The 20,430-nt window shown below is 57.1% G+C and overlaps 1 protein-coding gene across 4 annotated transcripts in view; it reads left to right on the top strand.

Moving 5' to 3' along the window:
• Myo10A (unconventional myosin 10A) overlaps positions 1-20,430 on the top strand; it is a 200,843-nt gene that overhangs the window by 102,153 nt on the left and 78,260 nt on the right. For all 4 annotated transcript variants that reach the window (XM_037238515.1, XM_037238516.1, XM_037238517.1 and 1 more), the window contains 2 exons: positions 9,507-9,624; positions 20,281-20,375. In XM_037238515.1, the coding sequence (XP_037094410.1) occupies positions 9,507-9,624; positions 20,281-20,375 (213 nt within the window). The remainder of the gene's footprint in view (positions 1-9,506; positions 9,625-20,280; positions 20,376-20,430) is intronic.

The following is a 20,430-nucleotide window of genomic DNA, read 5'->3' as shown; positions in this document are numbered from 1 at the left end:
TCGGCCGACGCTAACGAAGTGGCCCCACGCGGAGGCCCGTTGGTGTGTGTGTGTGAGCCGTCGCGGCCTGTCCAGCAGTGGAAGGCGACGGGTTTGAGAAACCTCCGGCCCAGTTCATCATAACGGAGGATGCATGGGACTACTCTCATCGGCACGAGTATCGGACGACCACCTCGTGCCGTGTTGACTTTAATATCTCGCGCTTAAACACGACATGGCGACGGGCGGAACTCATGCTGGCGTGCGGCGCGCAGACTCTTCGGTCGGTTGCACCTCCCGTGCTTTATTCGCAGCGTGGACGTGGCGCACAAGCAGAGGCTCAGTTGTCAGTCCATCTGTGGTTTGAAACATGCCAACAATCAGCAGCACCCGTTGGTCATAGACCTACCGTTCCGCTATGTCATTTGACGAGAAGCTCTCCCTGGCCTGAGTCGGAAGCTGGCTTATATCAATGGCTCATAGGCGAGCGTGTGCTGTGCCAGTGCTCATTCCGCAACGCTTCTGATGGATGTAAGCTGACAGTTGTGACACCACCAAACGGTGGTATCATATCAGGCGTCCATGATTTGGTCTTCTACCCGTTGTCATGATATGACTGTGTAAATATTACAGCTGTCCAGATGTAAATAAAACACTGTTTCGGTTTGCTCGTTGCAGCGCCGTACAAAACTGTGGCTCGATAGTAGTATGAGCTGCATTAATGAATAAAGAAAACAGATGCGCGCGCTGTAAATAAAAAATTGAATATTTCGAAAGCGCGATATCTGTTTGTTATGGATTTGAGTATCGTATGAATCCTGCATTTATGGTCAATATCACATCGACCACTGGATTCGTGTCGATTTTGTTGCCGCGTGACAGACTTTTGCGTTTATCATACACGTAACCCCGCTAAAGGATTCGCTATCTACGGAATTGCTTTATAGCGGTTGGCGGGGCGTATTTTCTTTACGAAGGAGCCGCGTTAGTGTAGTGTGATGTGATAGGGAAGCGATGACTTCCTTGCCGTTGATGCAAGAGCTCACATTTCACGACCCAGCGCAAAGCCGGGGGGGAAATGCTCTGGGCGCGATGCGGCAGCCGCGGCACAGCCAAATGTTGAACGTCGGTGTGAGCTCACCGGCAACACGTGCACCTGCCGAATCTGCCTGCCGCTGCGTGTCCGTGCCGCCGTTGCGTCACATGGGTCCAGACAAAGCAGGTGTGGTACGGCCGGCGGACCGTCGCAGCGGGCTCACGGCCCGCCCCGGCGGCTTCCGTGGCGGGCCGGTGGGCAGCTTTCTCCGGAGCGGAGGGCGGCCTGGAAATGAATATCGGTGGTTTGTGGACGTCATTAGAACCTGAGCGATCGATTCGTTTGTCTTATTGTGCGTCTCTCCCGGGTTTTGTTTGCGGTATCTTGACTTTTCCACACATTGCGATGTCTGTTCGGCCGGGCCTCCACCTCCATCTCTCGGTCAGCAGGCAGCGTCCACCACCCTTCTCCATGCCTTCTCTCTCCCTTCCATCGATTTCCCTCTCCATGCCATCTTCATATCTCTCCATGCCATCGGTATCTTTCTCCATGCCCTCTTTGAGAAGAAGGTTGACCACAACTTTGAGAAGAAAGTTGACAAATCCCAGGAAAACCTCTGTTGCCTCATTTCGGTATAGGCTGTGTCATTTTTTTACTGCCTAACCCCAACTCTTTTGTGAAATTACCTCCGCTTCGCTACGACTACAGTTCCGAGGAACCGACGCCGAGCTGTCATCAGCTGGCGGAAGCACGGCTTTCGTGCTGGTGGGCCGGTCTGTCCGGTTGCCCGCCTGGCCGTGCGTGCACGCGCAGAGTCGTCCGGACAGCGCTTTCAGTTCGCACTTCCCGGTAGCGGTCGGCAGCAGCTGCGGCCGACGGCGGTGCGCGAGAGCTCGGCCGGGGTCGGGGCGAGCACGGGGCCTCACGAGATGACGGGCAGCGTTCCACTTCCGTCCTGCGCGTCCTCGGCGGTGAAACCGGCCGCCGCCGCTAACGAATTCTGACATCGGCACAGAAGGGCAGCAGAGCGGCGCCGCGTGCATGTCCGGACGCTCCGCCCGCCGCGGCCTCCGCTGGATCGCCCCTGCCGTGCTCGCCCCCCGGCTGATGGCGATGTTGACCGGCTGAAGTGAACCGGTCTCACGCGCAGTGACGTGCAGAATCGGCACATTAGGTCAGGGGCTCTCTGTTTTGCTAGGTTCATCATGTGTGGAGTTGGAACTGCTTGATCCCGGTCGACCCCGAGCATCTCGACTGCGGATTGTTACGCTGTCGTGCGTGGGGTCGTGAACACGGCCGCCGTGTTGGCTGAGGCTCGGGCTGGTGTTCGTTGCGGCTCGCAACCGGGAGCCCCATGAAGTGCTGCTCGGTTCTTGTGGTTAACTGCTAATTGATGCTGACACTAATTTGGCGTAATTACAGTGGCCGTGCAGCGTTTTACTCGAGTCCGTTGACTTCTATGAGTTCCGCTAGTGCTGGGCAGTTTTCCTTTTCGTAACCTACATCCTTTGCGTTCAGACGAATCTGGGCGCAGGGAAAATATGCGAGATGCGCGTGGTGACCTCAGCAGAAAATGGTCGGGCTTCGCCACTGGAAAGCTGGCTGCAGTTTAATGTGTCTTAAATCGCATGGTCACATGTGGTTTGAGCTTCAACAATGGTGACGATAGCCAATCGCATGCACGTAAAGGATGGCTTCAGATGCTCAGTGGCTTGCAGCTTTCTAAAAGCACGACAGGGCAGACAACAGCTGGATGCACTCAGCGTTGTTTTTCTGCGGTTGACTGTCGTCATGGCAACGGCGTGCTGCACGGCGGCTGTGCTGACCACCAGCGTGGTGCGGCGAGTCTTTCTCGTGGTGAGCCTCTCTCCCGGCGGACCGGTGCGGGCCGCCACTGCGGCGGCGTGCGGATCTGCGGCGAGGTAGGCCGCCGCCTGCTCCCAGCCCCTCCGCCGGCGTCGGCCCGCTCGCGCCGACCGCACCGTCGCTGCAGTCTCCGGCGTCGGTGCCGACGGAGTCGCGCTCGGTCTGTTCGTCGACGTTCGAGAGTCGGTTAAGAAGCCTCGCGTCGCGAAGTCGACTGTGCCTTGTTACTGCGTGGCGTTTACGTAACCGAGCCAGGAATGTGGCTTCCTATTCAATTGGGGGGGGGGGGGGGGGAAGAAGTCTAGCCTCCTCAACTCCATCCCCTCGAACTTTGAGAGAAGCTTCGACCAGATCGGTAAAGAATCCCGTTTGTTGGCTTTTTTGGTGCAGGCTTCGTCACGTCTCACTGCCCAGCCCTCTCGCAACTTACTTCGCGAGACTGCAACCCTAATCCGAGCATAACTTATGTCCACTGCTCCATCGTCTCCAGGAGACTTTCCCAAAGAGTTTCGGGCAAGATTTGCTTGCCGCGTATTTCAGGCAGCGCATGATGCTCGGGGAGATATTTCAACTTGCTGTTCAAACACTTGCACTCACATTTTGTTGCTGTAGTCATCACTTCACTGTTGCGGTTGCGTTATTTTTTGCACACAATTACGTCATCCAGAGCAGTGGATGATTCTAAAGCATCTCGCTTCACCACTTGGCTGGTCAGTCGATCAGCTCACTCCGGCTGGAGCGGACCAGTTGACGGACTCGATTGACGGGGTTTCACATTTCTTTTGGGGACAATACCGGCTCGAAACAGGGACAGGACCAGCAGACTCTCTGTGAGGCACTGGCTGCCGGGAAGGTGAGGCCGTCCTGTACGGCAGCGCGCACCGCCGCTCGCATGATGACGTGAACAGCAGGTCGTGACCTGCCCGGCGGCGACAGCGCGCCGGCCGCCCGACCCTGGCCGTCCGTGGTCCGACGCGGAAACTTAGCAAACATTTGAATCTTTTAAAAACCGTGGAAAACCATATGGTTATGAAAATCCTACAAAACTTCATAAACCTTGTTTAAACCACAAATCGAGACCATAGAAAGCTACAACCAGCTTTGCGGTCGCTGCGTTTTAATTTCAGTCTCAGGTCCGATGACCACGGTCTCCATACAGCAGGCCCCCTAGCCGAGCCTTGGCTTGGAGGAGGAGGGGGGGGGGGGGGGGGACAAACGAGCGTTGTGCCCGTTGACCGCGACGGACCTTCAGACACCGACGGACGGGGCGGGTCCGCGGCCACCGCGTGTCCGGCCGCCAAGGCCTCGGCCTCGCCGGCCGTGCCCGCCGGATGTTGCGCGCGTGCCGGCCGCCACTGTTCTCACGAGGCACCTCCGCCGGGCGGAGACGCCCCGCCGGCCGCCGCCGCCGCGGACAAAAGGTGGCGACATCGCGGCCGGAGGGGAGCGGAGGATGGACGGCGTTTTGTCTCGCTCGAGGCCGAGCGGTGCGGGGTGCTTTGTTTGTGGTGGTTAGTGCGCTAATGACGTGCTGGTTGGCCGTCCGGCGTTGTTGACCGACGTGGCCTCCGCCGTTTGCACGTACAGGGTCGTTTGTATGCGCGCTGTTTACTTCTGTCTTCGGAGTATTTTTGCTTTGAAGATTAAAGACGCTTTCCGTGAAACGCCTGAGACCCGCGCTGGCTTATAAGCTTGGGATAGGCGATCTTAGAGCTGGTTGAAGGCTTTGTTCGAAGCGCTTCCTCTGATTTTTTTGGGAACTTCGTCTTGCGTGCATTTTCACTTATTTATTTCGTGTCATACTCATTTTTAGGTAGTACTTCGTATGGTCCGCAATCGTAATATTGCGCAAACGGTCTGGTGATGATCAGCAGAAGCTTTTATGCCAGATGCATCATGCCGAAAAGGCGATGTGATGCGACCACCTTTTATATTGATTAGCTGCCAGCGTCAGGTAGATCCCGGGTGTCCTGAAGAAAGCTGTTGCCACTGTGATAGGTGACTTTACATGGTACGCTGTTCGCTGTGGCCTCATATTCCACTTAAAGCAATCAGCCACGAAATTTACCTCCCTTGTTATGACAGTGTAGCATGTGGTATTAATGAAGACGCACAGTCTCAGGAAGGGTCTGATATCGGTAAGTAAGTGATTTTAGCCAGGCAAAAATCAGCCGGTACCCCATTCAATCACTATCAACCCGCCCGAGGTCCGATCATTAACCCATCACGCCACCGGCCGTTTGTGAAGCGTTGGACAGCTCTGGGAAATCTTCAGATGGATCGGCTGGCGCGCCTGGGCGGCTGCAGTGGCGCGCGGTGCGTCTGGGCCGGCGGCGTTGGAGCTGCTCCATCACACCCGGTCGAGCAGCACGGCCGCGCGCGGTCCAGCGATGCCCCTGACGGCTGTTTACCGTCGGCCGTCGGCGGACGAGGCCTTCACGCCTGGATTGTCGTGCTCACGTGTCTGCATCGGAGGCTGCCGCGGTGCGCGGGGAAACGCGGCGCCGGTCGAGCGTGCGCGAGGATGCGCCGCTGAGCGGATGTGCGAGGCCGAGAGAAAACGAGCTCGGCGCTGGGGAAAACACTGCCACGCGCTCCGCGCTCCCCGCGCTCCGCGCTCCCCGCGCTCAACGCCGCGTCTTGCGCACCGATGACGTCGTCGGACCGCGGCGTCCTCCGCACTCCGACCCCCATCACTCTCCCTCCTCCTCCCCTCTCCCTCTCCCTCCCCCTGCCCCTGCCCCTGCCCCTGCCCCTGCCCTGCCCCTGCCCCTGCTCCTGCCCCTGCTCCTGCCCCTCGCCTCCATCCCCTCCCCTCGCCCTGCCCAGAGGGTGACCTCTCGGGCCACCGTGTCGTCATTCACCTGGCCTCGCCGTGCCGGCTCCGAGCGGTCTTCGGAGAGCCAGCTCGTCCGGTGGACCGCGTCGAGTGGAAAAGCCGAACGATGTAATTGCTACCATTCCAAGGCCGCACGCGCGACCGGCCGGCGACCGGCAAGCTTGGCTCGGTACGTCGGCGCCACACCAGCCGCCGGCAGTCGCCGGCCGTCGCCTCGGGTTCCGCGCTGCCGATCGGCTCATGGGGCATCGGCGGTCGCCTTTGTGCTGGATGGCGGGCTGCGCGTGACGCGTTACAGGCGTGGTGAGTGTGGATGTGACCGGCGCTGCTGCGCTCAGTTCTCGGGGTCATGCTCGTTGTGAGCGTGTCCAGGACGCACTTGCCTCCTAGATGCCTCGCGCTCTGCACTGGCGTCGCGGCTGCGGGTCGTAGAAAAAGGCTGTGTGGAGTCCGATAAGCAGCCTTTGACTTTTGCTGAACTTACGCTTATCGGCGTCAGATGAGAAGAAACGGCCCCAGATTTATCCCCGCCGGCGCTCCCGGCGAAGACCCAGTTACCGGCCCCCGGACCCACCTGAGCATCCGGGCCCAGCCTGGGCATCCCGGTCCAGCCTGAGCATCCCGTCCCAGTGTGGGCATCCCGGCCCAGCCTGATTTATCCTGGTCCAGCCTAGAGCATCCCGGCCCAGCCTGAGCATTCCGGCCCAGCCTGGGCATCCCGGTCCGGCCTGGGCGTCCCGGCCCAGCTGAGCGGCCCAGGCCACGGGCCCGGTGCTGAACAGCTGTGGCCGCAGCGGTGGCGGGTCGACCGGCGCGGCTCCCTCATGGGGCGGGGGCGCGCCGGCGGGTTTTTGCTGCGGCCATGATCGGGGTTGGCGCACCGGCCGCACCCCGCGTGTAATGGAAGGTGCGTGACAGGTGCCGGGCACGCTTCACGCGAGATGTGCGGTATAGTGCCTCTCTCTCTCTCCTCTTCTCTCTCTCTCTCTCTCTTCTCTCTCTCTCTCCTCTCTCTCTCTCTCTCCTCCTCTCTATCTCTCTCTCTCTATCTCTCTCTCTCTCTCTCTCTCTCTCTTCTCTCTTCTCTTCTCTTGTCTCTGTCTCTGTCTCTGTCTCTGTCTCTGTCTCGTTCTCTGTCTGTCTCTGTCTCTGTTCTCTATGTCTCGTCTCTGTCTCTGTCTCTCTGTCTCTGTCTCTGTCTCTGTCTCTGTCTCTGTCTCTCTCTGTCTCTGTCTCTGTCTCTGTCCTATCTGTCTCTGTCTCTGTCTTGTCTCTGTCTCTGTCTCTGTCTCTGTCTCTGTCTCTGTCTATGTTCTTCTCTGTCTCTGTCTCTGTCTCTGTCTCTGTCTCTGTCTCTGTCTCTGTCTCTCTCTGTCTCTGTCTCTGTCTCTGTCTCTGTCTCTGTCTCTGTCTCTGTCTCTGTCTCTGTCTCTGTCTCTGTCTCTGTCTCTGTCTCTGTCTCTGTCTGCTCTGTCTCTGTCTCTCTGTCTGTCTTGTCTCTGTCTCTGTCTCTGTCTCTGTCTCTGGTCTCCCTCTGTTTCTCTCTGTCTCTCTCTGTCTCTCTCTGCCTCTCTCTGTCTCTCTCTGCCTCTCTGTCTCTCTGTCTCTCTGTCTCTCGCTCTCGCTCTCGCTCTCTCGCTCTCTCGCTCTCTCGCTCGCTTCTACCGCTGTCTATTTTTCTTTTTCTGCGTTCTTTTCTTTTCTCGTCTCCCTTTCCCCCTTAATAGCTTCTCTAGACCACTTCCCCTGGTCTCTCCTCTCTCCATCCGCGGCTGTCAGCGCTCGCGCTGTTTCCTTTCGCCTCCATGCCGCTGCGTCCTATTTCGTCGGCCAGCTCGGCAGTGTTAGCATTTTCACCATTTCGCTGGCGTCAACTCTCCCCTCCTCCCGAGCGGCGCAGCCACTGGGGCAAGACGGTCTCCGTGTGCGCTCCGCCCCGGCTCCGCCCGCACCCCCATTGGAGTGCAAAACTGCATGCCGGGCTTTCCTGAATGGGTACCGGGCGGTAAACGGCGCCGCGGCGCAATCTGGTGCCGGCATCAGGGCACTGTTGCCACTCGGCACGACGCCATTGTGTGCCGCGTGCGGGCGCGGGCCGGCGCCGGCCCCGGTGAGGTCTTGGGGTCGGGTCGTTTGCGGCGATGACGGCCTGCTTAGAGACAGTCACGAGCGACGCGCGCGAGAGGTCAACCAATAAACAGGGTGGTGATTGGTTGCGGAATGCAAATGCAAAAAATGGGATGGAAATTGATTTCGTGAGTGGAGTGAGGTGATGTTGGGGCGGCGGAGTCGTGTGTTGGGTCGGTTTCGGGGCTACTGCTGGTTGTTTGATTCGCGGCTGGACCGGGCCTGTGGCAGAAGTCTTTCGTAGGAATAATGTTGCATTCATAGGCCCTTGGCTGCATTCTAACGCTGAGGTTTTGTTTCAAAGAGGGTGGCATCACGTGGGGTATTGCCAGCATGACATTGCGTCACGACAGCTCTTTGTACCTGTTTTGTTGTGACCAGGGCCGCGGTCACGGGGCGCGTTCTCTCCCCCCCCCCCCCCCGCTTAGAACTGCGTGTTATACTCAAGCGCCGTAGGTGTCTCTTTCGGTTGTCTTTTGTGATCGCGTCTCCCTGAGCCCCTCCCCCCTTGCCCATCCCATCCACCTTCTCTCCCTCATTAAAGGGAATGTTTCGCATTGAATGAAATTGAAGCACGCATCAAATATGATGAAACTAGCTCACTTATAACTGTCAGTATATTTTTAAGTGGAAAAGACTGCTCTAGACAGCACAATGCTCTGTTAAGTGAACATGATTCTCAATTCGTCATGGTTTGATTACGCCATCTTACCTTGCACAACATTGATTGAGAGCCAAGTTGACGGCCGTGATATCTGGAAATGGCGCTCACGAACGCCATATATGAACGCCTCGACAATGACATTTTTCTTGGCCTTGATCGCCGCGTGACTAATTGAATGACAGGATTTGAATGGCATTATTATGACGTCATGAATGCGAAGGGGACTTTGAAATACTCTCCCCGGTGTACCTTCCGCCATTTTCGCGGGCGTGTAGCTCAGAGACGAAAGGGGCTGAGGTATGAAGACGGGCAGGATTGTGAACAGCACCGAAGGGCCTTCAAGATGGCTTTTTCAGTTCAAAACCCCATATAAATGTGGAACACTCTCTTTCCTGGAAATCCTGGCTGCGTCGCTGCTTGAGAACAACTTAAATGGCTTTTCTCCCGGTCCACGTGATGTTATGCACGCAGCACAGTGCCACAGTGGCGCGATACTGCCCACATTGTGTGTGGATGATGCCGCTTTCAATGACCCCCAAGCTATAAAAAGACCAGGCTGGTTATCCTAGGCCTATGTCCCAAAGCTCTTCGGACTCTTGCTGCTACACTTACGGGGAGATTTTGACGTAGACTTGTCGGGCCCGTCGCGATCAGCGTCAAATAGTTTCCCAATGCATTATGACGCGTAGAGCCGTGAAGAGAAGCCGCCATGGCATAGCGGTAATCTGTCCAGTTCTGTTGTGTCTCAGTGCTTCTGTTCATTGCCCAATCCGTTCAGTGCCAAACGTTCAGCCCAGGCTGTGCCCCGTCGTTTTCAGGGGTGCTGCGTGGGGCGCACCCTGGCTTGTACCCCTCTGCCGTCCTGCCGCCTGCCGACACTGTGGTTCCCGGTCGATTCGCGAAGGACAAGCTTCACGCGATAGCCGCCAGGGGCAGGTTGGCCAGTCGCATGGTGCTGCCACCTGCTGACGCTTGGTTCTCGTCGTGTCCGCCAGGGATCGCACGAGTACGTGAGGGCGACGGCCGACTACACGAGTCACGATCCGTCGCTGCTCAGCTTCATGAAGGGCGATCTGATACGAGTCATCAAGAAGAGTCAAGAAACCGAGAAAGGTGAGTTTCCTCGGGTTAAAGGGGTCGCTTGTGAAAAAGGACGCGGGCATCTCATGACTTGGGATCGAGTCAGCAAGCCCGAAGGCAGACAAGGTACAGTTGAAGGTTGACATATTGAAATGGCTAGTTGTAGTATTTCCTTTCCATCCGTCGCCCACATGGCCAATGTTTAAGTTTCAGAAACTTTGGCTCAGCTCAGCTCAGAAAGTTTGGCCCCTTTCTTCCGGTCGTCCCAGGCTCCCGTATGCTGGACCAGATGGCATTCATTCATCTCCTTCCCCAAATGGATGTAGGCTTACTGCTCTTTTCTTATAAGCATGAGCATCGCAATGCCTTCCTCATCCGGAGTTGATTTAACACATGTTTTCCACAAACGGTAGTCGGGTCTGTATTATGTTCAAAACCCACCATCCAAAGCGCTTAAAGCCATCAGCTTGTTTTTGCCAAGTCGACTAGTATAGATCCGCGTGTTCGGTTTATCAAACTGTGTTAATTTTGGTACGTCGAAAACTTGAAATAAGAGCGTCGTTGTATCCAGTAAGACGTGAATTTGTACTGCATTCTATAGATGCCGCCCATTTGTCATGCATGGGCAAATAGTTATCTATGGAACCGAGAGGATAGTTGTACGGAAATCTGTCTCCCGTCATTTTCTCTATAGAAGTTCGCGTGCAGCGAATGCCCCAAGCAGGGACGGGTGCACAGACAGCGTTGTCACGAACGATGCGAGCTCATGCCGTCCTGCACTCGCGGTCTGGTCAAACTTAGCTCCGGTCAGACACAGTGACGATGAACAAATGTGTGAATAACGGTGGCAAATGTGATGACAACGTGAGATGTAATGAAGACATGCGAAGCGTATGTATCTCTTAGCGTGCATGTCTACACTGATTAACCCCAGAAGACCACTTTCATCCCTCGCTGCGGACTGCGGTATGCATCTTAAAACCACAGTCTCCTCGATCCATAATGTTGTCTGTTCGCTGTCATCTCAGGGTACGCGCCGCCGCGTTTTATCACTTCGCTGTCGTCCCGCGCTAGGCAAATGGAGTGCCTGTGGCATGTTTATTGCTTTCGTGACCATTTTGCGTTGCGGGTGCACTGGAAGACTGCGCTAAATAGGCTAGTTGTTCCGATAGGAAGGCCGGTGGACGGATTTACACTCATTGTCGAGCAGCCATACGACAATTAGATGCGCATTTCAAGCCGTTACAACGCGAAATGATGTGCCATTAACCTTGAATTATCATAGTGCATAACACAGATGTGTTTCCTGTTCACGGTCACGTGCTCGACGATTTGTTGTGCCTCGCATCGTGTCTGAGTGTGGAGATACTCACAGTCATGAACTACTTATTTGTATTTCCTCTCTCCTTTAATGGTGTATTTTGAAGGTTAGTGTTCGTCAAGCTCCCAGAATCAGTGGCCCAGCTGACTGATTCCGGACATCGTACGCGTCATCCGTCTTGTATTCAACCTGAGAGTTTTCGAACCGGTTGACGGACGTAGAGCTCCGTTAGCGATATCCGTCAGGGGGTAGGGGAGAGGGGAGGGAGCAGACGTCAGGAGCAGATGTACACCGTCATCTCGCTCAGTTGCTTCCTCCTCACGGCCTGTAGTGATAAGCTGGTGTGCCATCTCCAGTGGGTCTCCTCAGGGGGGGGGGGGGGGGGGGGGGCGCTTTGGGAAGAACGTAGTACCTGGTGCCAGCCGGATTTTCAACAGCTGGCGACGAGGAAGGTGTGCCCCAACTGGCTTGAATATTGAACGAGCAGCGATCTTGCAGAGTTTTTGGTTGGTTCTGGCATGGCAGCTTCTTTAAACTCTTTAAAAGCACTAGCGCCACGTGCTGGTTTACATGCGCTGCCGCGAGGGGCGCTTAAGTCGCCACCAGCGGCGCTAGAATCGCCATCAGACGGTCGAGATGGCTAACATTGGACCAGAATCCGCATATGTGGGTGGAGTCTCACGTGGTCATAACGGACATACAAATGCTGCGATGGACTTGATTACCTGGTTTGCTGCTCTGGCTCCGTGATCATGCCCGTGCGCGGCGGCGCCGCACATGTTTAAAAGTTGTGGGACACGAGCATGCAAGGCATGCATGTGGTTTTCCGTACGAAAGTCGCCCTGTTTCCATCTCTCGCAGAATTAGCTGGACGTTCGGACTTGAATAAGTATCTTTGCAATCGGAGGAAGTTCTAACCAATGAAATTTTGGCATTTTTGCGTTGTCTTCCGCCGTGAAGTTCTGCTAAGGGGACGTCGTAATGAAAGTGCCACCACCCTGTGCTCTCTGTTTTGCTGTCATGTTGCCCATGGTAGGCCAGATATTGCAGAATTATTGCATCATAGAGACAGAGAGAGAGAGACAGAGAGAGAGAGAGAGAGGAGAGAGAGAGAGAGGAGAGGAGAGAGAGAGAGAGACGAGGAGAGAAGAGAGAGGATGAGAGAGAGAGGGAGAGAGGGAGAGAGGGGAGAGAGGGAGAGAGGGGAGAGGGGGGAGAGGGGGAGAGGGAGAGTTTTTGACGGAAACATAGCCAATGAATCCTAGCAGTATACTCTATGCAGGTGCCTTACATTTATTGTGGTTCAGAGTTCTTATGCTTAATGATGACGGGCCTTTCATGTACTAGGCCATACTGGTTGAACGGCGTTAAAGAGCGGAAATTGGTTGTATAGTGAATATTCGACGTCGTAGGCGTTACTTTTGGCCGCGGTTGAACCAACGAGAATGAAATATATGACCTATGTTAGCTCCCTAACGTCATTTAACCAGTATTTCCTGGTTTGTGGCAAGTTGACAATTCGTCATAAGGACCTTGGGCTCATAATGCCGAAAAACACGGAGCTGAAGACCTTGTTTTTTACGGCAAGTACTTTCCTAGTAATTTACTCATGATTTATCGGTTGACCGAATCCCTTGAATAAAAACTGGGATCTGTTGAGAGGAGATGGGACTTCGTATACTTCGGAAGGCTCACGTATTTCCAAATTTTGACGCGGAGCTCCTATATTTGGCATTATTAATTGCTCAGATGAGATGGGTAACATGATAAGAGTTAACAAAATTTTCTGGAAACCTCCTTAAACACCTGAAATCCGTCTAATTCAATGTCTGAGTCAAATTATACATTTTACATACATAAATACAAATTATATATATATATATATATATATATATATATATATTACACATATATATCAAAGCTATACGTCAGTCTCATCATAGGTTCATGTTTTGCCATGAAGATTATGGCACCAGCTTAGGGACCTCTGCCGTCCGGGCTCGAATTGTCATTTCCGTTTCTTGTTCAGTGCGTCGGCCATGTTGGCCTGCCCAGCTGTCAAACAGACGTGACTATTTATCAATGTCCGTCTCCTTGTACCAGAGAAGGACGTTCGTAAATGGCATCACGTCAGCATGGCAAATCACCGGTATGCGGCAGTACAATGACAGTTTTTAATTACAACTGAAACGCTTAACGCTCTCCTCTCGAGCAACAGGTCAGTGTTATGAGGCCTGAACGAGAGCGCGGCGTGGAATGTATGCCAAGCCGACACAAACCCTTGCGGGTAGGCTTTCAGAGGCAAAAAAGGATTTCCTGAGACGAAGCAAGCTCTGGTCACAGGACTTTCACCGTGATTAGTTTCCTGCGAGCTGGTAGACTCTCGGAAATCTACACTCGCTCCACATTCGGTTTACTGCATCCGAGCCGCACCGCGAAGCGGCACGACCGACCGACTCACTGAGTCGAAGCAGCGCGCCTCAGCATCGTGTCTCCCCCATCCCCCGCGCTGGGGCGTCTCGCCAGCCTCCGCGGGCGGCCGGCTCTCGTCTGTCGCCGCCGCCGACGCGGGCAGGCGCGGGCGTCGGCCTCGCCGGCCACCGGAGCGTGCCAGACGCGGCCCGGAGCGGCGCGCCGGAGATGCGCCAGACGGCGGTGCCGGCCGGCCAGATGGCGCGCCGAAGAACGGTGACGGTTGCGGTCGGGGCGGGCCGGCCGCGGCCGCTGACCGCGCCGCTTTTTGTCGCCGCCGCGCCGCGAAGCGACCGTCGCCGCCCTCCGCCGGCGCCGCCCCCCGCCGAACTGGCGCGGCCCGCGGCACGTCGTCGCAGGCCGCGGTGTGACGGCACGTCACAGGCGCGTCACAGGCACCTCACAGTCCGTCATCGATGACAGCTCGGCCCGCGGCCACAACCGCGCGTTCCGTGCCGTGTGGGGACAGGTGCTCGGGTGTCCTCCGGCGCCCACCCTCCGCTGTTCGGGGAACCCCAGGGTTATGTGTCTGTGCACGAATGCAGTCTCGAGGTTTGCGGAACTCATTTCACCCGCTCCGTTTGCTGCAGGCTTGCTGGCTGCTATCTCCATGTGCTACGTTCTGTGCATGTATCAGGAGCTCACGATAGGGCAGGAGCATTCAAGCGCGCCACTCGTCTCCCTGTGCGGCCATGTGTAGCTGATCAGTGACGCCAGATTACCAGCCTCAGTCCATTACCGCCGACAAACACAAACACCTCGGGCGCAAACAAATTAGCCGGACTGGGGGAGAGGGGCAGGGGTGTGTCTCAACCGACGGCTCCGCTACCACGCCGACGTGCTCGGCTGCCTTCTCCACGCAAGTAAAACAAATAAGGTGTCAGCGAATTTGGATTTAAGTGCACCGTGATTTGCTATGCTGTTCTCCTAATTACATCCGACTGATATAGCGTATGCGCGGGTGATGTGTCGCATGCAAGTGGAAGCACTGATGCCTGGCCTGGGGCACCTGCGTAGTACTAAAAAAGACGAATGTAACCATCTGTTGTGTGTATGTGTACAAAGGTAGTCTCCTTGAGGTTTGCAGAGCTCATATCACGCTCTCCGTTTGCTGATTCGTATGCGCATGCGTATGCGTATTCGATTCGTATGCGTATGGGAGTGGAACTATTGTTGCCGGGCATCCACACAGTACTAAAAAACACGCATGTTACCACCTACACCTGCTGGAATAACCAAACCCGCGTCGAGCGAGGCGGGGGCAGCAAAGAAGGGCGCGTGCTTCGGCCAGCTGAGAGCGTGATCTCGGCGTGTCAGTCACACTCCGCCCGGCTCCGGCGCTGTCACCCCGACGAGTGGCGATTAGCGGCGCTTCTGTCGGCGGAAAGCCCGGGCCGGTCGTGACCAATGCCCTGGGCCGTGTAACTGGCAGTGGCCGCCACCTGCGGACCGGCGCCCGAGGCGGCGCCAGAGCACCGCCGCTTTGTGCCGACGGCGTATCCATCATACTCTGCCATTGATACGGATAATAAGTGCGTCGGGAGGCTTCGGTCCAGTCCGTTATCGAGCCGGGATTGGTCGGTTTCACTGCTGATCCGCCGCTCGTGGTACAAAAGGTTTGGCTGAGTGATGGCGCTGTTCGGGAATTAATGCGCGAGCTGAGATTGTGTTTGATGAAAGGCGGGCCAGCGCGCCGCATCGCGTCCTTTTGAAGAGCTCTGGCGACGACAGTGGTCACGTTAGCCTCCAGCTGGCCTGGCGTCTGCTTGGAGTCGGACATCCGCTTCCCGCCGAGCCTGAATTTGAAGGAGATGGGGTAGGTGTCCAAGCGGTAGGGTTATTTTGCTAGCATACCTTGCTGGTGTAACTACAAAGCCGGTCTGCACAGACGACGAGACCTGCAAGTGAGCATCCAACATCCGTTAATTCGAGGAAACTGACGGTGGATGCATTGATTGTCAAGGCACATGTACATCAGTGGTCTCTATTCTCTGCCCAGGGCAACGGGGCTCCGCAAAAGAACGAGTCCATCATTGTCTAAGCCGTTGTCCATTGTGAATGTTGTAGCCGCAGTCGGCACCATGGCTATTACCGTCATGGTGCCGACCGTCGTTGCGCCTGCCGACACGCCCCGCCGCTGCCAGTGGACGTGGTGGAGGTGCAGGGGCGGCCTCGACCCCTGCCTGTCAAGGCCGCCCCGTCCCCCAGCGCCCGTCGTGCCGTCCTTCACAGCCCCCCTTACCTTCCCCGGGAGGGACAGCCGCGCGAACTGAGAAAGGCATCGCCACCCACCATCGTTCCCGGACCAGGAGAGCTGGGCTCGCCCTCGTACGCGCCGTCCTCAGCCTGGGGTGGCTAAGCCGACCCTCCTACCCTCCATGCCCCAGCCTGGGATAGCCTTGACTATCCTCCCGTCCTCCGTCTTCAACCTGGGGCAGCTGGGCACTGCCAGCCCACCTTCTGTCCCCAGCCTGGCATTGCTGGAGCCACCTTCCCGCCCTCCGTCTCCAGCCTAGGATGGTTAGGACCACTTTCCCACCCTTCGTCCCCAGCCTGGGACGGCTGGGACCTGCCGCGGGCCCTGCTCCCAGCCTGGGATGGCTGGCGCCAGCCCGGAGCCCGGCTCCCAGCCTGGGATGGCTGGCACCGGTCCCGGGCCTTGCTCCCAGCCTGGGACGGCTGGGACCTGCCCTGGGCCCTGCTCCCAGCCTGGGATGGCTGGCACCGGCCCTGGGCCCGGCTCCCAGCCTGGGATGGCTGGCACCGGCACTAGGCCCTGCTCCCAGCCTGGGACGGCTGGCACCGGCACTAGGCCCTGCTGCCAGCCTGGGACGGCTGGCACCGGCCCTGGGCCCGGCTCCCAGCGTCCGCGGTCGTCCAGTCAGCTGACGCCCACGCCAGCCGCTCTTTTCCGGCCGGCTGGTGGGAGCCAGGCGGCGAGGGACACTTGTCGCGCTTGGCTGAGCACCGCCGTCCGTGGCGTCGCTGTCGTAGATGCCGGTAGGGCATGCCATTATTCCTGCCGGATTACGGTGCCGCGGCCGTCCCGGTGTTTATTTATGGCGTCAAAACGAGAACATATGCTCTCCGGTGCGCTGACCACACTCCGGAAAGCGTTTATGTGATGATGATTGCCTGGGCGCTCTGTGGGTATTCACACAAAGCACCGCGGCCGTCGCTTTGTGTAAGTGATTGGGTGCGGGTGATCGGCGAGGACCTGAACATCCAACCTCTCCCCAAATGTTTGTTGCCAGCGGATTTGGCTCACTTCCCTTTGTCTCATATCTGTCCCATTCTTCTACCTATTGGGGCCGGTATTTGTATTGTTGCTATTTCTATTCCTGGTTAAAACTGGCAAAAACATGAATGGACAGCATCACTTACCATCATAACTCTAGAGAGTTCAAGATGTCCGTAGCCTGTGCCATGGCGATGATAGACGCCCGCTAACCCCCCTCAACCCCCCCCCTTACCCCCCTCACCCCCCTCCCCCTCACCCCCCTCACCCCCCCCCTCACCACCCCCTCCCCCTCACCCCCCCTCACGCCCCCCCTCACCCCCCCAGAATTAGCTTACCACAGCCGCTTCATCCTGGACATTCCGTCCTTGGTTCTGCATAATCTAGATATCTTACCGACGTCACACGTATCTACTTAATGGTGCCGGAAATGCGCCTTGAGTGGCAAATACGTAGTGGCTGGTGAGCAAAAACATCAACGATGATGAGAGCCAGTGCAATGGAATTCTGCAGTCCTGAGTGAAGCTTGCAGCTCTCTGGACTGACGAATTCAGTGTATCGAAGTCAAAGGGAAGCGTACAGAGGGCTAAAATGTGGGAGTCCAAGTAACGCTTACTGAAAATACTGAAATGGTGCGAACTGAGGCCAAATGAAAGTTTGGGGTTATATGTGAGTAAGTTAGTCAGCAGGGGCATATTCCAAATAAGACCTGAAAGCAGGACGTGATGGAAAATGGCCATGGAGCAACCGTCTTATTTTAGGGGAGAGTGGCCATAGCCATGAAATGATTATAAAGAACAGCAAGCTTTGCGGGATGTTACAAATATCCGTATGTTTGTCATATTTTGGTAAGAAATGCGCCTGGCCGAAGCAAATGTTTTGGGAGCCGAAATTAACGCGGGGCTCACAAAAAATGCAGATCGACACCCACGTGAAGCCCGTTTTCGAAAGCCCATGACGCGCTCCTCCCATGAACGTGCGAAGCATGCAGGTACGGCCTGCCGAAGAGCCCCTCGTCTAGCGGCTGCAGTGGCGCTGGAGCTGCAGCTGAGAAGCTGTGACCCAGCATCGGTCGGCAGGTGCTGGGCCACGATACCGCGAACAGTGCCCGGCTTACGTCAGTCCGATGGCCCAGAGCGGCCGGGTGCCAACAGGCGCTGTTATCGCCTGCAGTATGGCGGGGAGATAGGTATGAAGTTCAGCGCACTGGTCCTGGCGGGCTGGAGCCGCGCCAGCGGCGGCTGGGATGCCACCCAGAGAGGTGTGGCAAAGAGACGAGGGCCAATGTCATGGCTGAATGGCAGGTGACGGCCGTACCGTTCAGCAGACGTGAGCCATCTCGAAGATCTTCGTGACTTGGCGCACCCGTGCTCACATTAGTTCGCGTCTGAGAACGCCAGATGGCGCGTCTGACGCCGGAAAACCCCGGGACAGTCGTGACCAATTCGTCGGCCGCTTTTTTATTGACCCGACGAACCTAAAGCCAAATGCGGGGCGGAGGCAGGGGCGGGGGCGGGGCTGGAGATGTCGGTCATCTATGAAGTGACGCCCGAGGTGGTGACGCGCCGGCGGCGTTGGGAGTCTCAACGTCGAGATGAACTTTGTGTGAATGTTGGTTCCAGCGTTATCCGGTTTAGATTCAGCTCATGGCACTAACAGAGATGAAACCACGGGACGTGTGCAGGAAATGTGTGAAATTTAATCGCGATGAACGGTGATCTACCACAGTGACAGGGATGCCCCCTGCACGATGCATCAAAATAGTCCCCCTCAAAAAGCCCTGTATTGAAGTGAACACCGCCTGGTTTCGTTCGCGCCTGCCCGTTCTGCGAGCCCTGCCCAGACGAGCTGTGCACGAGTCGAACGCAGCGGTCCATATCGGAGCTCGGTGGCCCGCTGCACGGGCGGCGGTCGGCCCGCTACCTGACCCGAGGTCAGGCGGAGCCGCGCGGCAGCTGGCGCGTCGCTGTCCTCCCCCGCGGAACGGGTCCGGCGCGGGCTGCGCTGTCCGACAGAGGCGGCAGCGGGCTGAACAGGGGAGAAGTCACAGGCTGGGTGGGGTGCAGCGCGCCAATCTCGTACGCGGCGGCGGTTGGGGTAGCAAGCGAGCGTGAGAGAAGCTGTCCGAGATAAGGGGGCTCAGAGGCTCTGTTAATCTTTGTTTTGTCATGCAACGCCGTAACCTTTGTGCTAAACTATGCCAAACGTGTGGGTCCCAAGCCCCCAAAAGTCCACTATGACGTCATAGCTCCCGTGCCTGTGGTTGCACGCCACATAAGACGCTCCCATGGAATACACGGCATCTGGCTCCGCGCCTGACGCCGCGGGCGGTGACGGGGTGCGGGTGGAATAGTGTGCGGGTGGAATGGTGTGCGGGTGGAATGGTGTGCGAGTGGAATGGTGTGCGAGTGGAATGGTGTGCGGGTAGAACGGTTTGGAATGTCCGCCGGCTTCTGCGCCGCGACTGACAACGGGTAGCCCTCAGAGTGGAGCGTTCGCCGGCTGCAGCGCACGCCGATGTAGACCGGCAGCTGCGGAACGAAGCTGGGCCATCCCGCCGCCTCCGTGCAGATTGCTCCCGCGTACGCAGTTAAGGCGTGGATGGTCACTCCGATTACGCTGCAAACGTGGGTGCCCACTCTGGTTGCACTCGAAGCGTAGATGGTCACTCAGATTATGCGAGACTGGAGCACGTCGAGCCAGCGTCGGCCGTGCCCGCCTGCGATGCGGCACCTCTCCGCGCTGCTACCGTCGTGCGGACCGTGCTCTGCCCTGGAGCTGCCGCTGGAACCACTGGAGCTGCCGCCATCCGCGCGTTGTCACGCTCATTCGCGAGCCACCGCCGGGAGTGTCGGGGTCACTGTACACTGGGGATGCTCGAGGGCTTAGTATGGATATGTTTTAGTAGTGCGATGGGTAATTTACGTTTGCGCCCATTTTGGTCTACGAAGGATTGCATGCATTGCAACGATTGCAAGGATTGCAAGGTTGGGTCGGTCAGGGAAAGATATTGCGATGCTGCTATTATTTTACTCGCTTTACTTTTCTTTCCTCTATCACACCTAGTTTCTGTGCTGTCAAGACAGATGTGCCCTCTCCCGTTCTGACGCTGCCACGAGAGATGAGCCGTTGTGACGCTGTGAGGACAGGTGCGCCCTCTCCGTTGTGACGCTGCCAGGACGGATGTGCCCTCTCCGCTGTGACTCTGTGAGGACGATGTGCGCTCTCCCGTTGTGACGCTGTCAGGACAGATGTGCCCTCTCCGCTGTGACGCTGTGAGGACGATGTGCGCTCTCCCGTTGTGACGCTGTCGGGATGATGTGCCTATCCCGTTGTGACGCTGCCACGACAGATGTGCCCTCTGGCGCCGTGACGCTGTCGGGACAGATGTGCCTCTCCCGTTGTGACGCTGTCGGGATTGATATGCCTCTCCCGTTGTGACGCGGTCGGGACAGATGTGCCCTCTCCCGTTGTGACGCTCTCGGGACTGCTGTGCCTCTGCCGTTGTGACGCGGTCTGGACAGGCGTGCCCTCTCCCGTTGTGACGCTCTCGGGATTGCTGTGCCTCTGCCGTTGTGACGCTTTCAGGACAGTGTGCCGTCTCCCGTTGTGGCGCTGTCGGGACCCGCCCGTGACCAGGCGTCCCCTGCCGTTCCAGGCTGGCTGTTCGGACTGCTGGACGGACGCCAGGGCACCTTCCCCAGCCAGTTTGTGGTGCCCGTCGGCAAGAACACGTCCCGGTCGCAGAGCAAGGTAGGTCTCTCCGCCTCGGCGGCGCATGGGGCCGGCAGACTGGTCCGCTCACGTG

This window comes from Pollicipes pollicipes, unplaced genomic scaffold (genome assembly GCF_011947565.3).
Source record: "Pollicipes pollicipes isolate AB1234 unplaced genomic scaffold, Ppol_2.1 Scaffold_7262;HRSCAF=8765_pilon_pilon_pilon, whole genome shotgun sequence".
Classification (NCBI taxonomy): Eukaryota; Metazoa; Arthropoda; class Thecostraca; order Pollicipedomorpha; family Pollicipedidae; genus Pollicipes; species Pollicipes pollicipes.
This window is presented reverse-complemented; position numbering and strand designations above follow the sequence as displayed.